The sequence below is a fragment of the Capricornis sumatraensis genome, chromosome 2, assembly GCF_032405125.1.
Source record: "Capricornis sumatraensis isolate serow.1 chromosome 2, serow.2, whole genome shotgun sequence".
In the NCBI taxonomy this organism is placed as follows: domain Eukaryota; kingdom Metazoa; phylum Chordata; class Mammalia; order Artiodactyla; family Bovidae; genus Capricornis; species Capricornis sumatraensis.
Window position 1 is genome coordinate 27,846,390 of NC_091070.1, and position 25,729 is coordinate 27,872,118.

The 25,729-nt window shown below is 38.4% G+C and overlaps 1 protein-coding gene across 1 annotated transcript in view; it reads left to right on the top strand.

Moving 5' to 3' along the window:
* The window catches only part of KCNH5 (potassium voltage-gated channel subfamily H member 5), a 367,642-nt gene that overhangs the window by 252,450 nt on the left and 89,463 nt on the right, over nucleotides 1-25,729 (top strand). Inside the window, exon 9 of the mRNA XM_068965445.1 lies at nucleotides 8,954-9,206. Within this exon, the coding sequence (XP_068821546.1) occupies nucleotides 8,954-9,206 (253 nt within the window). The remainder of the gene's footprint in view (nucleotides 1-8,953; nucleotides 9,207-25,729) is intronic.

A 25,729-nucleotide genomic window follows, 5' to 3' on the forward strand; every position in this document is an offset into this window, starting at 1 on the left:
AGCTTGTTTAGTTCACTACCTTCAGGCACTTAAAATACGATTGTACTTATTATCCCCACTTTCATATTAAAGATTTGTTGAAAATGAGTTAGAAGTGGTCTATCTGTGATCACTGAATTCAGGAGCAGTGGTAGGAGATACCTCCACTAAAACTAAAGCTCTCCAGCCCCTGTCTCATTACACTATACAGTTCTTTTGTTTCAGATGAAATTGCCATTTGTTTCTCTTTCAAATGCAAGCAAGAGATTTTAGAGACAGATTCTAAAATTGTGTAAGATACTCTCATATACTACCAGTTAAGTGTAATTTGGTACAAATTTTCCAGGAAACAATTTGGAAAGAGCCTTAAAAATGTTTTTATGCTTTACTTAGTAATTTTACTTCTAAAATTGCTGTCCTTAAGACAATCTGATATGAAGTGTTGATGGCTAGAAAAAAAGGCACAGGGTATTTGTTATGACTTGTTTTATGAAAGGGAAAACTGAAAATCTTGACATCCTATTATAATGCAATGGTTAAGTGAATTGTGTTATAATTATATTAGGAATTTTTTGCAGTGATTCAAATTATGTTTTTGAATCAGTATTTCATGGCATGGGAAATAATTATGACATGACATTGAGTGACTATAGCCTGAAATAAAACTTTAGAGACTCAAGTTTTATAAAAATACTCTACATGAATATATGTGTACTCTGTTATGTACAACTCTTTGTGACCGACCGCATAGACTGCAGCCCACCAGGTTTGTTTGTCCATGGGATTCTCCAGGCAAGAATATTGGAGCGGGTTGCCATGTCTTCTTCCAGGGCATCTTCTAGCCCAGGGATGGAATATCTCCTACACTGGCAGGTGCATTCTTTTCAATTTGTTCCACGTGGATCTCCTACATTGCAGGCAGATTCTTTACCATCTGAGACACCATGGAAGCCCCTGTCTGTGTATAAGTATGTATAAATAATGAAAAAATTCTGTGTTCTTCTTTATAGTTTTCTGACTTCTCATGTTTTGTATGATGACTATTAAAATACATTTTAAAATATAGTCAAAGAATGAATTAGAATCAACCATTTTCCTTTGACTCTAGTCAGTCATTTCCTCAGAGAATCTTGATTTACCTTCTTGGTTTCTAGTGAAAATATTTAGGTCTCTCTTCTGCAAAGCTTCTTCTAAACACTAATACCGTATAAAGGATGAAATTGTTGGGGGAGGGACCTACCTGGATGACATTTATCAAATTTTCTCTTTATGATATAATCTGGGCCTCCTGGTGGCTCAGATGGTAAAGAATCTGCCAGAAAGCAGGAGATTGGGTTCAATACTTGGGTCAGGAAGAACCTCTGGAGAAGAAAATAACTACCAATGCCAGTATTCTTACCTGGAGAATTCCATGGGTAGAGGATACTGGTGGGCTACAGTCCATAGAGTTGCAGAGTCAGACAGGGACACAACTGAGTGACTAACACTTTCACTTTCATACTAATACCTAGTTCAGATTCTTTCGATATATAGGCTAAAACTTATATATGGAATAAGATGCCTTCCCTCTGGCAAATGATAATGAAATAAACTAATATTTTTTCAGTGAATCCTCATGTCTTTATCAACATATTTTGTATGCAATACAAATGGAGCTAAAATAAAATGTTTAGTTAGAAACGGAAACAGATTTGCAAAGAATCGAGGCTGTTCAGTGATGGTGGTGGTGGCATTACTGATTTCCTAATAAACTAGTTTGATTAATTGGACTTTGATTTTCAGAAATCAGCAGTTATACTTTTGTAATACACTAAGAACCAGAGGACATCAGAAAGTGCCAGATGTTGTATTTTAATACTGGTTGAGCTTTGCTTGGGAGCATTAGCTTAAGAGCTGGAACTCAAGAGTTTTAGGCTTTGCTACTTTATTGAGAGGCCTTGAGCACATCAGATACCCTTCTGTAAAATGGGACACTGGACTAGGAACAGTGATTTTTCAAACTGTTCCTGACTGGAGGCTCCAGGGAGATAGGCACCATGAGAGTTTTATCTCTCAGATCCAGAGGGCCTGTATAGTAGCCTGCATGTGGCTAGTACATAACCAGAGCTTAGTGCCGTGAGTTAAATGAATGAATGTGTCCTCTGGAGCCCTGCCTGGAGTCAGCTTTTCTATCAGATTTTCAGCCAGCATAATGCTGCATGTATCTGCTTTATCTATCAGGTAGACATAAGGTAAGATTGCATTAAAAACATAAAGGATAATTCTACTGCTGTAAATAAAAGTTTAAAAGCTTTAGGATAAAGTCTTTTCAATTCTGTGATAATTTAATGTAACTATTGTGCTATTATTTAAAAATGCAGATCACAATACCTGTGACTCTCATTTTTCCCTTCTGTACGATTTAAAAATCTATGATAGAGGTGTGTATAAGTTGTATTTGTGAAACAGCAAGGGATGATATGTGTTTTGATGGATGGATTGGCAGTGACAAGGCAGAGAAGGAGATGATGGGGTATGCCAGTCAAAGGAACAGCATGCACAAAGGGAAACAATCACAAGTGAACATGGCAACTTTGAAAATGAGAGTGAAAGTCGCTCAGTCATGTCTGAGTCTGTGACCCCATGGACTGTAAAGTCCATGGAATTCTCCAGGCCAGAATACTGGAGTGGGTAGCCTTTCGCTTCTCTAGGGGATCTTCCCAACCCAGGGATTGAACCCAGGTCTCCTGCATTGCAGGATGATTCTTTACCAGCTGAGCCACAAGGCAAGCCCAACTTTAGACAGGCAAGAAATATGAGACTTGGGTGCAAGGTTGAAGGAAGATAGTAAGAAATGTGGCTGGAAGAGGCTCCCACTATAAAAAGCCTTGTATGCTTGCTTAGGACTTGAGCTGTATCGGGTAGGGAAGCAAGCCTTTAGATTTTTAAGAAAGTGAGATATTTGTGTTTTACTATGAGTAAAACACATATGAGTCTCAGTGTTGAGATTAGCTCTTTGGAGTCTGAGGGTTATCTGTTAAGATACCTCTTGATCTTGAGTTTAATGAAACTGGTATCATAAACACTCCAAAATGTTATCTTTTTTCAGAAAAATGGCATACTTTCTCTTTTTTCACACTTGGTTGGCAGAATTCTAAAAATGATTCCTTATATATATCAATCCTAATATGTCAATCCTAAAGTAAATAAGTCCTAAATATTCATTGAAAAGACTGATGATGAAGCTGAAGCTCCAGTACTTTGGCCACCTGATGTGAAGAAATGACTCATTGAAAAAGACCCTGATGCTGGGAAAGATTGAAGGAGGAGAGGGTACAACAGAGGATGAGATGGTTGGATGGCATCACCGACTCAATGGACATGAGTTTGAGCAAGCTCTGAGAACTGGTGATGAACAGGGAAACCTGGCATGCTGCAATCCAAGGGGTTGCAAAGAGCTGGACATGACTGAGTGACTGAACTGAGCTCAACTTGCAGAATTCTAAAATAGATCCCATATATATAGCCAGAGCTCTTCCAAAGACAAAGCATACTGTCTTAATTAAGAATAAATGTTGATTTATTACTACCTGGACATGAAGACAGAGAAAAAAAATGGCAACCCGCTCCAGTATTCTTGCCTAGAGAATTCCGTGGACAGAGGAACCTGGTGGGCTGCAGTCTATGGGGCTGCACAGAGTCGGACACGACTGAATTAACTTAGCAGCAGCAGCAGGACATGAAGAGGGGATAGAAAAATCAACCCTGGAGTCAAATAAAAGAAGTTGCTATTTATTAGATATAGTCTACTGAAATGTAGCTTCATTTGTTTGTGACTATAAGAGTACATCATGTGACATGCTAGGCTGGATGAAGCAAAAGCTAGAATCAAGATTGTCAGGAGAAATATCAATAACCTCAGATATGCAGATGACACCACCCTTATGGAAAAAAGTGAAGAGGAACAAAAGAGCTTCTTGAAAATGAGAGAGAAGAGTGAAAAAGCTGGCTTAAAACTCAAATTTCAAAAACTGACATCATGGCATCCAGTCCCATCAGTTCAGTTCAGTCACTCAGTCATGTCCAACTCTATGCAACCCCATGGACTGAAGCATGCCAGGCTTCCCTGTCCATCACCAACTCCCAGAGCTTACTCAAACTCACGTCCATTGAGTCGGTGGTACCATCCAACCATCTAATCCTCTGTCGTCCCCTGCTCCTCCTGCCTACAATCTTTCCTAGCATCAGGGTCTTTTCCTATGAATCAGTTCTTCACATCAGGTGGCCAAAGTATTGGAGTTTCAGCTTCAGCATCAGTCCTTCCAGTGAATATTCAGGACTGATTTCCTTTAGGATGGACTGGTTGGATCTCCTTTCTGTCCAAGGGACTCTAAAGAGTCTTCTCCAACAACACAGTTCAAAAGTATAAATTCTTCAGCTTTCTTTATAGTCTGACTCACATGCATACATGACTACTGGAAAAACTATAGCTTTGACTAGATGGACCTTTGTTGGCAAAGTAATGTCTCTGCTTTTTAATATGCCGTCTAGGTTGGTTATAACTTTTCTCCCAAGGAGCCAGCGTCTTTTAATTTTATGGCTGCAGTCACCATCTGCAGTGATTTTGGAGCCCCCAAATATAAAGTCTGTCACTGTTTCCTTTGTTTCTCCATCTATTTGCTATGAACTGTTGGGACCCAATGCCATAATCTTACTTTTCTGAATGTTGAGTTTTAAGCCAACTTTTTTACTCTGCTCTTTCACTTTCATCAAATACTCTTTAGTTCTTCTTCACTTTCTGCCGTAAGTGTGGTGTCATCTGCCTATATGAGGTTATTGAAATTTCTCCCAGCAATCTTGATTCATTTATGCTTCATCCAGTCCAGCATTCCTCACAATGTACTCTGCATATAAGTTAAATAAGCAGGGTGATATATACAGCCTTGACATACTCCTTTGCTGATTTGGAACCAGTCTGTTGCTTCATGTCTGATTCTAACAGTTGCTTCATGACCTACATATAGATTCTCAGGAGGCAGGTCAGGTGGTCTGGTATTCCGATCTCTTTAAGAATTTTCCACAGTTTGTTGTGATCCAGTCCCATCACTTCATGGCAAATAGATGGGAAATAAATGGAAACAGTGACAGATTTTATTTTTGAGGGCTCCAAAATCACTGCAGATGTTGACCGCACCCATTAAATTAAAAGACGCTTGCTCCTTGGAAGAAAAGCTATGACCAACCTAGACAGCATATTAAAATGCATAGACATTAAATTATCATCAAAGGTCTGTATAGTCAAAGCTATGGTTTTTCCAGTAGTAATGTGTGGATGTGAGAGTTGAACCTCTCACATAAAGAAAGCTGAGCACTGAAGAATTGATGCTTTTGAACTATGGTGTTGGAGAAGTCTCTTGAGAGTCCCTTGGGCTGCAAGGAGATCCAACCAGTTAGTCATAAAGGAATTCAGTCCTGAATATTCATTGGAAGGACTGATGATGAAGCTGAAGCCCCAGTACTTTGGCCACCTAATGCAAAGAACTGGCTCCATAGAAAAGACTCTGATGCTGGGAAAGATTGAAGGCAGAAAGAGAAGGGGACTACAGAGGATAAGATGTTTGGATGATATCATCGACTCGATGGACATGTGTTTGAGCAAGCTCTGGGAGTTGGTGGCTGAGTGACTAAAGTGAACTGATAAGATACTCAGTTGGGAGCTATCTGACAAGAGATTGGATATGACGTTCAAAGCAGAGTACATTGAAATTGGGAATAATGGACCAGGTGTGACAGTTATCTTTAAAGTTTTATTTTATAACTTAAAACTAAATTTTGCCTTGCATAAGACACTTATTGGGCTTTCCAGTTGGCAATAGTGGTAAAGAACCTGCCTGCCAATGCAGGAGACATAAGAGAGGCAGTTTCGATCCCTGAATCAGGAAGCTTCCTGGAGCTGGGCGTGACAACCCACTCCAGTATTCTTGCATGGAGAATCCCATGGACAGAGGAGCCTGGAGGGCTACTGTCTATAGAGTCGCAAAGAATTGGATACCACTGCAGTGACTTAGCACACACACATTCAGGCAAGACATTTATTAGCTTCCCAGGTAGTGCAGTTGTAAAGAATCTGCTCACTGATGCAGGAGACACAAGAGATGAGGGTTCAATCCCTATGTCAAGAAAATCCCCTAGAAGAGGAAATGGCAACCCCTCCAGTATTCTTGCCTGGAAAATTCCATGGATAGAGGAGCCTGGTGGGCCACAGTCCATGGGATCACAGAGAGTTGGACATGACTGAGCACAAGCATCAGCACAAAGATACTTATTAGGGCTTTCATTTACAGAAAAAAAAAAAATTTATGCTCATATCTCCATGACAGACACACCGTGATAGAGCACATGCTATATATAAGGGATCGGGGTGGAGCTTGCCAGTAGGTGTGACTTTGGTCTATTTAACACTTAGTTTTAATTTGTCAGTTTATGACGTTTGGACTTTCTTATATACTGTGAATCAAAATAATAAAAAAGTCAATGTCTTAAGGAAAGTGAAGAAAAGAAGATGCATTTAAAATGTAATAAAAGTCCTCTTTTGATATGCTACTAAACAGAGAATATTGCTAATACTGAGAGATTTCATTTTCAGCATGAATATTGAAAGAAATAATTTAAAGGATGTAAAATGACTATCACCAAAATGAATCTAAATCAATGAAAATTTTGTAAGGTAACAAAAATAGAAATAGATTGATCTGTTTGACCATTAAGCTATTCAGTATAATATTTATACATGTATGTATATATTTTAAAATTGCTTTTATGGTTTTTGCTCCCCTAGCACCAATTCTATTTGCAAATTGAGGAAAATATTAACATTAGATAAAACTTGAAATATATTCAGGCTCATGCAGAAATACTTTCTTAATTCTGCCTAGAACTTCATCAAACAGTCAAGAAACAGGATTCAGGCAGGAGTGGAGAATGGAAAAAAAAAAGCAAAGGGCTTTTAAAGAGAGCTAAAAAAAAGCATTACATTTTGTTGGAATACTAAAATGTTCAGTGGGGAAAATAAAGCCTAGCCTTTCTTTAACATTTACCATGTGAAAGACTAAACTGGGATAAACTCAAATCCTTTCATTTAATTCCTACAATGAACCTATGAAATAAACACTATCATCCCATTTTACAGATGAGATTCAGAGTGATAAATAAGTTGCCTTAGGTTACAAAGGTAAGTGGTAGATCTGTACCCAGAACTATGCCTCCTGAGGCTGATCTTTCAGGATACCTCTAGGCACTCTTCCAAGTCACCATGGCCATTCCCTTATCATACTTTTCTCATGGTATTATAATTGTCTTTTTACCTCCCACCTCCCCTTGCTTCATCGTTAGCTCTGCCAAGGCAAAGACAGCATATTACCCTTCTAGTTCCAGGAATTTAATGCGTGACATGCCTCACGGTAGAAGCTCAGTAAGTGCCCATTGAAAGACTAATATTTTCAGGAGTCACTAAAAACTAATATAGTAAAGAAAATATTGTATTGTTATGGAAACTAACTGATCTGGAAAGTGCCAATTGCTTCTATAGTTCTGTCAGATGTTCCTTTTTTCAAAGATGAACTCTTTCAGAAAAATAGGAAAGCTGTTCACTATTGCATATAGAAATTCAGAAGAGTAAGAAAAAATCCGCAAAGATCCTGAAGTGATGTGACGTGGTATCACAGTATTAGGAAAGGTTAAGGGGATGGATATTGAAAGCATAATTTAATTAAGGGTCTTTACATTTACGACAGCTCATCTTCTATACACAGAAGCAACCTGCTTTTCATGGATAGTGAGCTCCAAGTGAAAGGAATATTCCAGGCCTTAGGTCATTTTTTAAAGGTTAAAATGCAATTAGCATAGGAAAGAAAACTATTTTATATGAAAACATTATTTGGTATAATTTAATGAGGACAAATCAACTTAGACTTCAGCTCAAGGGATTCAAATTCTATCAAAGAAAAACATATCTGATTATTAGGAAGAGTTTACCAAGGGAGTTGGGAGGGGATTCTGAGTTTGCACATGCACCTTTCACAGGGACTGTCCTGACATCTATAATCATATCTTGCTCGATGATGCTCTGATGATAATGTGATTATATGTCCATTTTAATCTGGGTCTTTAATTGCCTTGTCTGAAAGCTACAGGGAATAAAATTTCTATACCTCCATCTCTGTAAGCATGTTTCTGCCATTTGTCCCCCCTTCTAAATTGTGCTTGGAGCTTGAATTCTGCTGTTGCTCTCAGGAGTCTTTCGGAGTCAAAGACCTGAATGAGCAAGGGCTACCATGCCGCCTGCAGTGCCCACCTCTGCCAGCATGGACACTGCCAGTTTTTTAAGCCTTACAGAGGGCTGGTGAATACGGTTTTGCTCCCTGAACATAAATTTATTAGTAAAATAAAAATATTTCAGAGTGAAGAAAACATATGGAGAGTGGAGTTGTTATCAGCCATGTCAAGTTGCATGACATATTGCAATGATGCTTTTGTTGATTTTGTTGTCTTGCAATTGGTTAATATGAATCCACTTCCAATGCGTAGTAAGGTCCGCTATCCTGAATTTTGAGGTAGTTATGAAAATAATTATAAAGTAGCAACTAGACTGAAATGAATGTTAATGACCTATTTTATTTATTTGATGACATTGTGATACATTGTTTTCTGAGACTCTTCCTGGCCATCTTAAGACTGTCTTCGCTCCGTGATTGAGATCCATACCCACTCAGAGATTCACTACATGGTGCTGTGTTGTAATAGCCCATATGCTAATCAGCTCATCTCACTGGATTATTAGATCTTTCGGAGAAGAGCTGTGTCTCGTTACCTTTTTCCTCAATACAGCATTTTGCAGACTGTGCTATAGTCAATAAGTATTTGTCAGATTCCTTTTTGTTGGAAATAGTCTTTCTCTCTTTTTTCTTCTTACTTATTAATCTCTCACTTTCTTCAGGTCCTCTCCATCTGTCCCAAGGACATGAGAGCCGATATCTGTGTTCATCTAAACCGGAAGGTTTTTAATGAACATCCTGCTTTTCGATTGGCCAGCGATGGGTGTCTGCGAGCCTTGGCAGTAGAATTCCAAACTATTCACTGTGCTCCTGGGGACCTCATTTACCATGCTGGAGAAAGTGTGGATGCCCTCTGCTTTGTGGTGTCAGGATCCTTGGAAGTCATCCAGGATGATGAGGTGGTGGCTATTTTAGGTACTGTGAACTTTCCTAATGTAGTAGCAAACGTGTAACAGTTTTAGAGGTTTTACTTCTCGGGTTTCTTAAGAGAAATTTCCTTTGCTGGGTGACTTTGGAAATTGGGTCACTAATGAGATGATGAATCTCAGTGAAAACTAGTAATGCCATTTCAGCAAAGAACATTAGTATTGGTCATAGCTTAACGGGCTGCATGAGGGTTTGATTAAACATTCTTTGGCAACAGTGCGACAATGCCTTTTAGACGAGAGGTGATCACAGCCTAGGGTGACTGAACTTCCATGTTGGTAAGGGTGAAAATGGCTTGTGAAATGATTGTCAGGTTAGTAACCTACAGTATTTGTCTCAGAGGGACAATAGAACTTTTGCAGATCAACACTTCCCTTTACAGATGTATAAACTGAGGCTTTATACATCCAACAATAGCCAGCCAGTTCAGTGGCTGGTTCAGCTAGTTACCTGAGAACTAGTACTGGAGTACAGATCATCTTTCCCCAAATCTTTCTGCTTGCTCGCAGTGGACCTAAGTAATGAGCGGAAAGTAATGAGGAGGTATTTGAATTTGATCTGTTATATTGAAATGATCACAATGCAAGTAAACTTAGGATTTTAAAGCTGGTTCTACCCATCTATATTTATGAGTGAGGAAAATTATTCAGCTAGTAATAAATTTGTTCTAAAATTCAGAGACCTGATATAGTTGTGCTAATGAAAAAAGGCACTGACAGTATATGTGAGTGAAAAAAGATTTTTAAAAATTGCATGTTTGGGGACATTTTATATTTTATCTTGGTAAAAATTGCTAAATGATATTTTAGATCATTTTCTGCTCAAATATCTGCAGCGTGAAGTCCACATAGATAAAAAAGGAAGCAATAATGAGGCCAGAGGAGAATAATTTCTTGTGTTTCTTCAAGTAAAATAAGTTAGAATTGTAGGATGTCAGCTCTCTTTTGATCACATTTTTCATGGCTTCTGCCTCATGAAAAATGAGCTCAATTTTTAAACTATTGGATTTTTTAGCTACTGAGGTCAACCTACCATAGCTTGAATGCTACTTATTCTCATAAGTAAAAGATTGATGTATTTTAGAAACTGCAAAAGCAAAATCCAGCCCCAAAATGAAGGATTGATTCAAAAAGCACAATTACCTGAAAGAGACAGAATTGAGAATTGAGAAACAATGATTCTTCTTAAGAAAATAGGTTCAATAAATTTGTAAGGGTTACAAAAATTAGTTCAAGGATGCAAATGACTGAATACTATTATTTGTAAAACTTTCTTTAACTGTTGAGAAATAATATTACATTTATGCATAAATTTCTTTTAGAAGCTATTTTTATTTATTTTTTTGTTTGGTTGGAAAAATGCATGCAGTTCTTAGAATCAGCACTCTGGGTGTGTTTAATATTGCTTAGTGTGTGTTCTGCTTTGTTTCTTGGAGCATAAAGGAGTTATATAATACTTCATGAAAAGTGTACTTTTCACCAGAACAATCCTTTGTGGTAAAATGTAGCATATACACACTACAACAATTCTTGTTTGCTTAAAGAAGATGATAAAACACAAGCCCAAAACAGGTGTATTTTTTCCTACATGTTCATGTCAATGATGGGTGGGATAGCAGACATCAAATATAATAAAGCGAGTACTGTTGTGATAAATTTCCTAGACTGTGCACTCATTGTCATTTGTTTTGTCCTATTTTCTTCATTGCAGCTTCACCTTGCTAGTTTCTTTTCTAAAAAGATGGATTGAGAAAGCCCGGAGTGCAGTGCCTCTGGGCTAGGTCTGCTAAGCTGGAATCATTTGCTCAGTGAAACAGACAAAATGCATTTTCTTTTCATTTTAAAATAAAATAGTAGCTAGTTTTGCCCAATGACACAGTAAAAATGAACACAGGGCCTCTGGGTATTCGTCCAGTCTCATCATATATCTGTCATATTTTATTTCTTTGAATGAATGCTTTTTGTTTATCCTCCTCAAAAATCTGAACATTTCAGAGACTTTTCATCTCTTGGTTTAATGAGTTAAATTACATGGATACCTCTTTGGCGATCTTTCTTTCCTTTATTCTGTGGGTCTCTAACAAAGATTAGCTCAGCCAAAAGGCAATCAAAAGGTTTCCATTAAAAAAAAAACAATTTGCCCTGAAAGTGAATTTCCAAGGAAGAGATAAGTGCGGGGGCGGGTGTGTGGGAAGGTATGACGCTGGAGAGGCTCAAAGGGTCGCCTAGGTGCCCTAGTGCTGGCCAAAGTCACATCCTCATGGTGTCTGTGATTTGGATCATCAATGACAAAATGGTTGTGGAGGAAAAACTTTGAGAACTCTGCCTTGGTGTTGCACCTTCTACCAATCTGGCTTTATAGGAAGGCAGTCTGAGGAGATTGTGCAGAAGGAGTGTGGACTCATAGTGACTTTCTGCGGGAGATGGTGTGTGATGTCACGTGTGAGAGGTGTTTGCACCGCATGCCCCAGGGAGTGTGTCTGCCATGGTCCAGATATGCTCTTGCGCTCATATGGCTTATAGGGTCCATCTATGAGCCTGCTGAAGCTTGTGTCTGTTGCCACCTGTGCTTCATCTAAGGGGCATGGAACCTGCCAGAAGGGTCTTGCTTAATGAACCAGCTTCTTGACTTGTAGATTGTCTCACCAGCTCTGTTGTGTGACTTCACAGTGTGGTTTCCACTGGGGATGCATGTTTTCAGACTTTTCTAAGCCACCAATACTTTCTTTTATAATTAAAAAGGATTTTTATTTTTTATTTAACACTTAAGATGTTTAAGTGGGTCAGACAGAAACAGCATCCCCTCCCCCATCTGCATATACCTCAGAAAAATGGGTTTGTCTAAGTTGATCTCATAGGAGAAATAAGTAGGCCTTGCTCTTTCTTACGCTGATTTATTTGCCAGTTGAAAAGTAGAGGTGAGGTCATTTTAAAATTAATTAAAATCTCTGAATCCAAAAACCAGATGCAGTTCATTCCCTTGGATCTTTGCCTCTCAACGGTCTCTTGGTAGCTCCATAATTCTTTAGTGTGTCAAAAGTGTTAAGGTGTTTAATAAATAAGTTCTGAAGCAGAACTAATTAATGGAAAGATAAAAATATAGTCAATAAATACCTTCTTTTTTAACATGGAGAGATGGCTTCAAGATGTTTTCTAAATAGGGCACATGAAGATAATTGCAGTTCATGTCTTTTTCTAAACTGAAGGAATTTCAGTTCTTACACCTCCACTTTTTTTTTTCTTTGACCTTCCCACTTTTTATAAAACACAAAGAATTCCAAATTAAGTTCATGATGCATACATAATATTGTATGTGCTTTAATATCTTCTTGCATTTTTGTTTTTACCCTATAATTACTTAATGTGAACAGATTTATTGGTATGCCTAAAATAGCCAGATTACTTTTAAGCGTCTGACAAAGTATACTGTACCTTATAGAGACTATACAAATGGCATTCCCCCACTAACTTTAGACCCATCTTCTAAAATAGTTGATTTACTACATTCACATTTTGACTTTTCTCTTTTCACTGATTATTAGAATCATATGGTTAGAATTATTAATTTAAGGCAATCTATATCTAAGACTGTTAACTGTAACTTTAAGTTCGCAAGAGAACCATGCTTCTTTATGTAGAGTTTGAACAGAGGCTTAAATGTTGTTTTTAAGTTGGAGGAAGAAGGCATAAGAGAAGAAGAAAGAGACAGAATTTAATGAACTTAATAATACAAAATGGCTTCCCAGGTGGCACAGTGATAAAGAATCTGCCTCCAATACAGGAGACATAAGTTCAATCCCTGGGTGAAGAAGATCCCCTGGAGTAGTAAATGGCAACCTGACTCAAGTATCCTTGCCTGGAAAACTCCATGGACTTAGGAGCCTGCTGGTCTATAGTCCATGGAGTCCATAGAGAGTTGGGCAAGACTGAGCGTGCACATACAACCTAACATAGTAATATGAAAAGTGTAATTTCTATTACCTGGGTAAAGATTCCATTTTAATTAGAAGCGTTATTTAGAATCAGTTCATCTCTTATAAATATTTTCAGTTATCAAAGAAAACATAAATTCTTCAAAGAATTTGAAAATTTCTCTTGAAGAAAACATAAGAACTCAAAATCTACTTCTTATTTTTATCACCCCCCCACAAACAGAAACCTGAGATGTAATGACTAATATTCTTCTATTTTGAGAATCTGTGAAAATGTTACTTTAGTGTGTGGCTAAGATTTCTTCCCATATACTTGTTGAAAGTCAAGTGTTTCACACTTAAATTCTTTTGAGGGCTTTTCCCAAGCTCCAGAAAATTATTCTCTTTTGTATCCACATTTCTTTGTTTTGAAATGCTGTGCTATGAACCAGGTAAGTTTGCTGTACATATTGTGATGATGATGAACTTAGTTAATTTAGACATTTTTATGAAAGTAAACCAGCTGTTTGCTTTAAAAAACTCATGCCTGTCTTCTTTTAAACTTTCTAAGGAGTGAGTAAAACATTGTTTGTCTATAGATTATATTGTACACTTTAGAGTTCCTCAGTATGTAGATTTTAAGGTAAAATGTAGTCTTTATTATCTGGTAATTTAGACTTAGGGGGTTCCCAGCTGCCTCAGTAGTTGAAAAAAAAAAAAAAAGGAAAAAAGTCCTCCTGACAGTGCTGGATACCTGGGTTTGATCTCTGGGTTGGGAAGACATCTAGGAGAAGGAAATGGCAACTCACTCCAATATTCTTGCCTAAGAAATCCCATGAACAGAGGAACCTGGTGGGCTACAGTCCATGGGGTCACCAAGAGTTGGACACGACTTAGTGACTAAACAACAACACAGTGTTTAGACTTAACTTCACACACTTTCCCTACCATCCTTCAAAATTGACCTTGTTCATTCTATTTTCTTGGTGTCTCTTTAACCTATACTTAATGTCCTTTCTATGGAGGGCCACCCAAGATGGACGGGTCATGGTGGAGAGTTCTGACAAAATGAGGTCCCCTGGAGAAGGGAATGGCAAACCACTTCAGTATTCTTGCCTTGAGAACCCCATGAACAGTATGAAAAGGCAAAAAGATAGGACACTGACAGATGAACTCCCCAGGTCGGTAGGTGCCCAATATGCTACTGGAGATCAGTGGAGAAATAACTGCAGAAAGAATGAAGAGATGGAGCCAAAGCAAAAACAACAACAACCAGGTGTGGTTGTGATTGGTGATGGAAGCAAGGTCTGATGCTGTAAAGAGCAATATTGCACAGGAACCTGGAATGTTAGGTCCATGAATCAAGGCAAATTAGAAGCGGTCAAACAGGAGATGGCAAGAGTGAATGTCAACATTTTAGGAATCAGTGAATTAAAATGAACTGGGATGGGTGAATTTAACTCAGATGACCATTATATCTACTACTGTGGGCAAGAATCCCTTAGAAGAAATGGAGTAGCCATTATAGTGAACAAAAAGTCTATAAATGCAGTACTTGGGTGCAATCTCAAAAATGACAGAATGATCTCTGTTAGTTTCCAAGGCAAACCATTCAATATCACAGTAATCCAAGTCTGTGCCCCGACCAGTAATGCTGAAGAAGCTGAAGTTGAATGGTTCTATGAAGACCTACAAGACTTTGTAGAACTAACACCCAAAAAAGATATCCTTTTCATTATAGGGGACTAGAATGCAAAAGTAGGAAGTTGAGAAACACCTGGCCTAACAGGCAAATTTGACCTTTGAGTACAGAATGAAGCAGGGCAAAGGCTAATAGAGTTTTGCCAAGAGAACACACTGGTCATAGCAAACACCCTCTTCCAACAACACAAGAGAAGGCTCTACACATGAACATCACCAGATGGTCAACACCGAAATCAGATTGATTATATTCTTTGCAGCCAAAGATGGAGAAGCTCTATACAGTCAACAAAAACAAGACCAGGAGCAGACTGTGGCTCAGATCATGAACTCCTTATTGCCAAATTCAGACTCAAATTGAAGAAAGTATGGAACACCACCAGACCATTCAGGTATGACCTAAATTAAATCCCTAACAATTATACAATGGAAGTGAGAAATGGATTTAAGGGACTAGATCTGATTGACAGAGTGCCTGATGAACTATGGACAGAGGCTTGTGACATTGTACAGGAGACAGGGATCAAGACCATCCCCAAAGAAATGCAAAAAAGCAAAATGGCAGTCTGAGGAGGCCTTATAAATAGCTGTGAAAAGAAGGGAAGCAAAAGGCAAAGGAAGAAAGGAAAGATATACCCATTCGAATGCAGAGTTCCAAAGAATAGCAAGGAGAGATAAGAAAGCCTTCCTCAGTGATCAGTGCAAAGAAATAGAGGAAAACAATAGAATGGGGAAGACTAGAGATCTCTTCAAGAAAATTAGAGATACCAAGGAAGCATTTCATGTAAAGATAGGCTCAATAAAGGACAGAAATGCTCTGGACCTAACAGAAGCAGAAGATATTAAGAAGAGCTGGCAAGAATACACAGAACTGTACAAAAAAGATCTTCATGACCCAGATAATCATGATGGTGTGATCACTCACCTAGAGCCAGATATCCTGGAATGTGAAGTCAAGTAGGCCTTAGAAAGCATCACTTTGAACACAGTTAATGGAAGTGATGGAATTACAGTTGAGCTATTTCAAATCCTAAAAGATGATGCTGTGAAAGTGCTACACACAATATGTCAGCAAATTTGGACAATTCAGCAGTGGTCACAAGACTGAAAAAGGTGTTTTCATTCCAATTCCATAGAAAGACAATGCCAAAGAATGCTCAAACTACCACACAATTGCACTCATCTCACATGCTAGTAAAGGAATGCTCAAAATTCTCTAAGCCAGGCTTCAACAATATGTGACCCATGAACTTCCATATGTACAAGCTGGTTTTAGAAAAGGCAGAGGAACCAGAGATCAAATTGCCATCATCTGCTGGATCATCGAAAAAAAGCATGAGAGATCCAGAAAAACATCTATTTCTGCTTTATTGGCTATGCCAAAACCTTTGACTGTGTGGATCACAACAAACTGTGGAAAATTCTGAAAGAGATGGGAATACCAGATCACCTGACCTGCCTTTTGAGAAACCTATATGCAGGTCAGGAAGCAACAGTTAAAACTGGACATGGAACAACAGACTGGTTCCAAATAAGAAAAAGAGTACCTCAAGACTGTATACTGTCACTGTGCTTATTTAACTTATATGCAGAGTACATCATGAGAAATGCTGGGCTGGAGGAAGCACAAGCTGGAATCAAGATTGCTGGGAGAAATATCAATAACCTCAGATATGCAGATGACACCACCCTTATGGCAGAAATTAGAGAAGAACTAAAAAGCTTCTAATGAAAGTGAAAGAAGAGAGTGAAAAAATTGCCTTAAAACTGGACATTCAGAAATCTAAGATCATGGCATCTTGTCCCATCACTTCATGGCAAATAGATGGAGAAACAGTGGAAACCGTGGCAGACTTTATTTTTTGGGCTCCAAAATCACTGCATCTGGTGACTGCAGTCATGAAATTAAAAGACGCTTACTCCTTGGGAGAAAAGTTATGCCCAACCTAGACAGCATATTAAAAATCAGAGATGTTACTTTGCCATCAAAGGTCGGTTTTTGCAGTAGTCATGTATGGATGTGAGATTTGGACTAAGAAAGAATTGGTGCTTTTGAACTGTGGTGTTGACGAAGACTCTTGAGAGTCTCTTGGACTGCAAGGAGATCCAACCAGTCCGTGCTAAAGGAAATCAGTCCTGGGTAGTCACTGGAAGGGCTGATGTAGAAGCTGCAAGTCCACTACTTTGGCCACCTGTTGGGAAGAGGTGACTCATTTGAAAAGACCCTGATGCTGGGAAAGATTGATGGCAGGAGGAGAATGGGATGACAGAGGATGAGATGGTTGGATGGCATCACTGACTCAATGGACTTGAATTTGAGTAAACTTTGGGAGTTGGTGATGGACAGGGAGGCCTGGCGTGCTGCAGTCCCTGCGTTCGCAAAAAGTTAGACATGACTGAGCAACTGAACTGAACTGCACTGCTCTTGGAAGAAAAGCTGTGACTAACCTCAAGAGCAGATTACAAAGTAGAGACATTACTTTGCCAACAAAGGTCCATCTAGTCAAAGCAAACGGGTTTTCCAGTAGTCATGTATGGATGTGAGAGTTGGACTGTAAAGAAAGCTGTCACCGAAGAACTGATGCTTTTGAACTGTGGTGTTTGGAGAAGACTCTTGAGGGTTCTTTAGACCGCAAATTCAAAGCAGTCAATCTTAAAAGGAAATCAGTCCTGAATATTCATTGGAAAGACTGATGTTGAAGCTGAAGCTCCAATACTTTGGCCACCTGATATGAAGAACTGACTCATTTGAAAAGACCCTGACACTGGGAAAGACTGAAGGCAGGAGGAGTAGGGGACATCAGAGGATGAGAAGGTTGTATGACATCACTGATTCAATGGGCATGAGTTTGATTCAGCTCCAGGAGTTGGTGATGGACAGGGAAGCCTGGCTTGCTGCAGTCCATGGGGTTGCAGATTCGCACATGACTGAGCGACTGAACTGAACTGAATGTCCTTTCCCATGACCACTGCTCTTAAAATTTTGGTTCTGGGTCATGGCTACCATCTGAAAGGGCTATCTATTTGCTATCTGTTGTCAACTTGAACCTCCAGTTCTATGTTATGCTGCCATCAGAATTTTTCTAAAATTCAGAATATCTTTTTAGTCTCTTAGTTAGGATTGGCTTTTTAGCCCCTTCAGGATAAAAACATGACTTTTAGCCTGGACTGTGAGGCCTTTTAGGTTCAGGTCTGCCCTGCTTTCCAGCCTGATTTGTGCCATTCCCTATTCCTACTCTCTTTTCACCATATTGAATTACAGAAAATTTTCTGAGCACCACGTTCTCTCTTCCTGGCAAGCTATTGCATACACTGCTTCTTTGATTAAAACCATCTTTTCTCCTCTTTTTGTCTGACTCTTGCTTCTTCATCTTCTTTTACCCTCTCCCTTTTTTCCCTGGTCTGGACTAAGTACCTCTAATCTGGGCTTCCATTACATGCCTATACAGGGTTCTTCATCTGTCTTTTACTTTTATTCTTCTACTGTGTTGTGAGTACTTGAAAGGTATTACTCAATTTTGTCTCTCTGTCATCTGTGATAAGGTGAAGTTGCTCAGTCTTGTCCGACTTTTCGCAACCCTATGGACTGTAGCCTACCTGGCTCCTCCATCCATGAAATTTTCCAGGCAAGAGTTCTGGAGTGGGTTGCCATTTCCTTCTCCAGGGGATCTTCCTGACCCAGGGATAGAACCCAGGTCTCCCTCATTGCAGGCAGACGCTTTACCATCTGAGCCACCAGGGAATCTGTGATAAGGACCTCTTTAATAGGTTCTCAGTAAACGTTAAGAGAAGGCAATGGCAACCCACTCCAGTACTCCTGGAAAATCCCATGGATGGAGAAGCCTGGTGGGCTGCAGTCCATGGGTTCCCTGAGCCAGACATGACTGAGCGACTTCACTTTCCCTTTTCACTTTCACGCATTGGAGAAGGAAATGGCAACCCACTCCAGTGTTCTTTCCTGGAGAATCCCAGGGACGGGGGAGCCTGCTGGGCTGCCGTCTCTGGGGTCTCACAGAGTCAGACACGACTGAAGTGACTTAGCAGCAGCAGCAGCAGCAGTAAGGGTTCAATGAGCCAAATTATTCAGCACTTTGTTTTGCCAATAAGTTGTTTTTACAGCTGTTTTAGTTCTTGTGTTGTATTCTGTTGCCATTTTCTTTGTTTTATCTTAAGATACTGACTACCCTCTGTTTCTCTTTCATCTATGTGGTTTTTGTAAAATGCATTTCTCTAGGATCCTAGCTTTAGCATAGATCTAACACAAACTGAGAAAACACTTTCCTACTGTTAGTTGGGCAATTTGAACATGGAGAATAAGAAGGGATAAATGCTAAATATCTCAGGCCACTAAAAACTCTTTACGAAAACACCGTTTCCTTGTTCTCCATTAGCAACTCCCAGTATCAAGAAAGAATTGAACTTACATTCTGGTTGTTTGCCATGCTAGAAAATTTTTTTTCTTTGGAAGGGAATTTGGCTTTAATTCATGAAATTGCCATTACTTTTACCATCAACTGGAATGGATAGATCTACAAATTAGTATTATTTATTGGAATATCAATGCTTTAGGGTTAAAAGGGACTTATAGAAAGAAACATCTTATCTCTAGTTAGTAATTGAGCATGCCCATGCTTAAGTACAATTTAAACACCTAGATATGTTTGGATTTTAAGATTTCCTATCACAACTTTTAAAGTATATTTTTGAGAAATACAGTCTAGATCCCTAGACTCCTTTGAAAATCTGGTTTAAATACTAATAGTTGTTAAATAGTCACTATCTTATAGATATTATTACATCAAATTCTCTGATTTATCTGTGAAAAAGTGTTTAGTATAGTCATCTTGTTAGTTGCTCAGTTGTGTCTGATTCTTTGTGACCCCCATACACATAGCCCACCAGGCACTTCTGTCCATGGCATTCTCCAGGGAAGAATACTGGAGTAAGTTGCCATTCCCTTCTCCAGGGAGCCTTCCTGACCCAGGTATCGAGCCGAGGTCATCTCCTGCATTGCAGGCAGATTCTTTACCATCTGAGCCCTAGGGAATTCATCTTACAGATGAAGAAGCCAGTGTTTTGCAGTGTCAGTGAGTCACCCTAGGTCACGCCTAGAAAATGAATGGTGGGTGTAGGATTTGAACCCAGATTTGTTTGACTCAGTGTCCATTCTCATAACCATCACATTTCAAATGTGATGCTTTCTTTACCAGGAATTTTAAAATAGAATTTGAAATTTTGGTTAAATCTTGACAAAAATTAGAGTGCCGAATATTAACTTTACCGCTTTGTTCCCTTTTACTAAAAGTATTTTTTTCTGGGACTTCTCTCAAGGTCCAGTGGTTAAGATTCTGCTCTTCCATTCAGGGGCCATGGGTTTGATCCATTGTTGAGGAACTAAGATCCCACATGCCACACAGCCAAAAATAAGCTTTTCTTCTAACAACACTGTTAAATACCATACCAGTAATTAACACAAAATCATAAATTAACTATTTACAATTAAATAAGTCAATTAATAAATAAATTAAATTTATTAATAATTTAATTGATAAATTAAATAAATCAATTGCTTAATTGTGAATCAATAAAAAATAAATCATATCTTTAAGAAAAGTACCATAAAAAGTAAAGTGTAAAAGGGCTTCCCTGGTGGCTCAGAGGGTAAAGCGTCTGCCTGCAATGCAGGAGACCTGGGTTCTATCCCTGGGTTAGGAAGATCCCCTGTAGAAGGAGATGGCAACCCACTCCAGTATTCTTGCCTGGAGAATCCCATGGACGGAGGAACCTGGTAGGCTATATATAGTCCATGGCGTCACAAAGAGTCGGACACAACTGAGTGACTTCACTTTACAGTTTGTTTTTTTTTTTTAACCCAAGTGTAAGATGGTTAATCAGCTACTAAATGTCTACAGATATGGCCCTGCTCCAAGTGACTAGTTTACCCCATAAAGGTGTTTAGGTCTGGGGAGAACTGACATGAGCCCTCAGAACATGAGATGAGGATATTAAGTTCTGTCTTTCATGTGGGTATTGGAAAATTTCAGAGTCCATCTAGTTGGTGGGTATGAATGTGGTGGATGCATCACGATTGCAAGAATGGCTACAAATCTTTTCAGTTTCTTCCATGAAGACGTGGAGTCTATTTTTCCACTCCTTGAGTTTGTACTGGTCTGGTGACTTGTCTCAGTTCCTATGCTTAATCCTCCACTCTTCCCTTAAGTGCTAACAGTTCCTGGATAGAGTTGGAAGGCTTGTCTTGCTTTTCTCATTTCTCTTCTGTTTTTCTGAAGTCATGGCATCCATGTTTAGAAAGCTTCATCTTTATTTTTCTAGATTTCTTATACCTACCTACATACCAGTGTCTTGCTCCCACTATGCTTCTCTACCCTGCCTTCCCTTAGTCAAGCCCATTATTTCATATTTTCTCAAAAAGTATCAAGTGTGCTTTAGCCTTTAAGAAATTGAAAGTTTAACTGATTACAAGTTTAATAAGTTGGTTTTGTTTTGTCACTGAGAAGATCAAAGCTAGTATATTGTAGGTGTTGGTTGACTTGCTCTGTGAATGCCATTGAGAAGTCAGTCTTCTTTTGGTATATGGAGGTGGAGGTGTTAGTGAGTAGGTGCACATCAAAACTACTAGAATTTTTTAATTTGTAAACTAAAAAACAGGTTCATAAAGTATAACAATATAAACATATAACCTAATGAAGCTCTGTAGTTCAAAGATCCTGTGACTGTCTCACAGGTCAAGCGAAAGACCTTGTACAATCTCCATCCACCTGGGAGAAGTTACACCTTGTGATCCATTCTAAACACCAAGTTTAATTCACCTACTTCTGAATTTGATCTATCATTTAAATCTACAAGTTCCTCCTTTACCCCTTTCTTTCCTTTATAATTATTAGCTGAAGACCCTGAGCCCTTTGTCCTGCAGAGTTCCCACAGTCTGGACTCTGCTGATTGCATCCTGACTGTCATTTAGCGGGTTTCTCCATCCTCTCTATTTCCTGTCAACTAGCAGCTGGATCCAGAGCCCTCATCAGACTCAGGTTCAATCCCTTTGCAAGATTATAAGTGGATCTGTGTTCCTTCATCAGATGACACGTATTTTTGTCTTTAGCTGTATTTTTGTTTTGTTAGCAACTGTCACGGAGAAGGCAATGGCACCCTACTCCAGTACTCTTGCCTGGAAAATCCCATGGACGGAGGAGCCTGGAAGGCTGCAGTCCATGGGGTCGCTGAGGGTTGGACACAACTGAGCGACTTCACTTTCACTTTTCACTTTGATGCATTAGAGAAGGAAATAGCAACCCACTCCAGTGTTCTTGCCTGGAGAATCCCAGGGATGGGGGAGCTGGTGAGCTGCCATCCATGGGGTCGCACAGAGTCGGACATGACTGAAGTGACTTAGCAGCAGCAGCAGCAACTGTCAATACTCAATGCCTAGCTCCATTAACTCATTGGGAGTTGCAAAAGGGAATTATTCTAGTTTATATTTTTGTTTTTGATTGGAATGCTTTTATAGAGAGTCACCTCTCAACTACTATTTGGTTACCCAGTATGCAGTTCACAGGAGAAGGAAATGGCAACCCACTCCAGTATTCTTGCCTGGAGAATCCTAGGGACAGAGGAGGCTGGTGGGCTGCCGTCTATGGCAGTCAGACACGACTGAAGCGACTTAGCAGCCGCATGCAGTTCACATAGGAGTGACTGCACATATACTTAATACTTTTCCATGATTTACGAGCTTTTAAGATAGCCAGTTGGTTTCTTGTCCTTTAAGGGTACCTAGATAGTTCCTTAAAAATATCTTTATGGACTAATAAATTTAAACAAATGAATTTTAGTGCATTACAATTTTGACCACTATTGAAATGCCAGTGTCCTGTCTTTGCCAAGTTAGAGCCCCTTCAAGTTGGCTCCTATGTCTTTTTGATACAGTAGTCTTTGATGACTTCATTGCTATGTAGTATGAGCAGATCCTCATCTTGTATAAATCTGCCTCACACCTGATGCATTTCTCCAAGAAGCTTGAATTCATTTTTTATGAAATTTATTTCACAGTTTCGGTCCTACAGATATTCACAGCTACTGAGTCAGTCATTGTTTCTTGGTCCATTTAATAAATAAAATGAGGAGAAAGATGTATCTGTATCTGTGTCTCTGTATATATGTACACCCATATATATACACCCATATATATAGATAGATAAATAAAAATAAAATTTCTAATGAGTTAATACAGATTATATTTAGCTAAAATTCAGTATAGTAGGGCTTTGTTTATTCACTTCTGTATTACATCTTCAACTACTTCTTCCATATTAAGAATGCTGGGGATGATCAAATTAAAGTATTGCATAAATGCTAAGTTGCTTTATGTGACATTACAAATATAGCAACCTCAGAATAACATACTAATACCATTACCACCAGTATAATTACTGAAAATACATATAAAGGTTTTTGCATATGCTTGTTTTCCCATTCTTCCCCACCCATCATTATTTTTAGCAGCTGTACTAACTCTATATTTTCAGAGCCTATAGCATAGCATACTGTACCCTCTCCCTTTAACCTTTGTTTAGTCTTAATTCTGCAAGTAACTATATAGTTAGGGCTACCACTAGTATGTATCAGTGTCTCTCTAGGTAATTTAGTTGTCTAAAGGATATTCACTAATCTTGGGGAAAATCCATGGGAGCAAAATCCCTGAGTTCTTGAAAATCAGTTTTGCTGGGTATGGAATTCTTGGTTCATATTCCTTCCTAGACTATTTTAAATATGTTACTCCCTCGATCTCACTCGAATCAATAGACAAATCATGGAGCTTTTGTTTTCTACTATCATGTCCTTTATATCTTTCTTTCCTCTTTAATCTTGTCACTGTCTTAACTTGTGATGAGTGGTTGTGAGGCAAGGTGAAGTCACATGTCTGTAATCTCTGAAATATCATATGGTTGTCTCTCAGTGATGTAACAGTACTTCCTTTGACACGCTTCATCCCATCACTAAAGCACCGAATAGGCAATGACTGTCTTTACTTGAAACAGTTCTGGTGGTTCTGTCTTTCGAACAGGTTGAAGCAGACTGTTGCACAGCACTAAAGTTTCTCCCTCTTGGATGCCCTTTTTTCCCTCTAGACGTGGCCTTCTCTCTATATCCCATAGGGTTCTAGTATTGGGGTAACACTGCTCATCATGACCTGGGCAAATCATGTTCATGCTGCTCTTTCACAAGAAAAAAATACTACTCTTCTCTCAAAGTCTCCACTGTGATTAAACTCACACACTATTTTACTTGTGAGATCTTAACGAAACTCCCTTGAATTAAAAATAAACATTTTCTCTTATGTACTTTGTCATTCCTGATCCTACAGTACTTATATTTTTTGGACATGTCTCTTGTATTATATACTTAAAAATCTTGAGAGCAGGATTTCTATTTTATGCATGTCTTTTCCCCCACAGTATAAAACGCATTTTCTAGCTTAAGTGTAGTGCTAGAGTTAGGGTTAGGATGCTAGCTGCATTCATTGAATGAGGTGAAGTGGACAGCCATCATTTCTCCCCTTTGACAGATGTGAAAGTAGTATGAAATTATAATAAGTCTCAACTCTGAATGCTTTCTTTGAAAGAGAAAATAGAATTTTAAGACTCAACTACTTTTTAATTTAGTCTCTTTCTTAGACTTAAAAAAAAATAATATGCTACTAACTTTCTTGATTTGGGCACATGTTCAGATTTCTGTATATAACCAATTTGTTCTTAATACTAATAGTGCCAAATTCAGGATTTTCAGCCTGCTTATTACCACATCTTCTACCTTCGCAAAGGTAGCTGCCATTGTCCTTCACTTATTCATCAGAATACTTTCTGTTTTTATACATCCACTTAATGAGAACTATTTGGCTCATTCTTTGTGCATGTCAATAAAAATTCATAAGCTAAATCAGTAATTTTTTAGGTAGATAAGAATTATTTGCTTCTCTCAAGGTGTCAGATTTGCATCTGTTATAATTTTTCAACAAGATGACTTTGAAGATCAATCACTAAAGACTGGCAGGCATCAGTTCTAAATGTTTCAAAAACTCTATTCTAACACACCTATATAATCTCTGAGTTTTAGTGCTCATCATGTTCTTTTCCTTCAAAATATTACTTTATAACATTTGCTGTTTATAAAGTCAAAGTCAATTTAAAATCACACAATTGAAGAACTCTTAGTTTTGTTAATTTATAAATGAATTTTTGTGCATATGAATTCACAATAAAGTTTATGAGCCTACTACAACAATCTGTTATAGTGAAGGGCTGACTAATAAAAGTAAATAGGTGAATTAAGTCCATTCTATAGAAGAATTGTTAAATAGAGCTATCACTGTATCACATATAGTCACAGAAAACTACCTAAGTAGCCTCAAGCACTCTATTTTTAGGAATTCAATGGCTATAGTGGATCGCTGTACTCATTGATGAATAACTGAGATAATTTTTATGAATTCATTTTATCTATATCATCAACTCATCAAATGATGTGTTTCACATTAAAATAAAAACACTATAAAATCGGCACATCAGGGGACTGGCATACTATGATCTGTATTACTCCTTTAATTATGTTGTAACTATTTGTCTCTATTTTGTCTTAAATTTTCCAGCTTTCTGCTGTATAAATTGTTAACATTTTCTTCTATTTTACAATCCAGTTTCCTGTGGTTTGGAAGTGAAATGATTCATAAGACTTGATGCAAAGAACTGAGAAAATATAAATAGACCAAACAACAACTTTCATGCAGAGTGTGAGCTTTTCTACTAATTTTAGCACTTTGGGAGACGGTTAGTTTTCTAAAACTCTAAAATGTTTATAGATGAAACTATTTGCACCCAGAGGGAGCTGA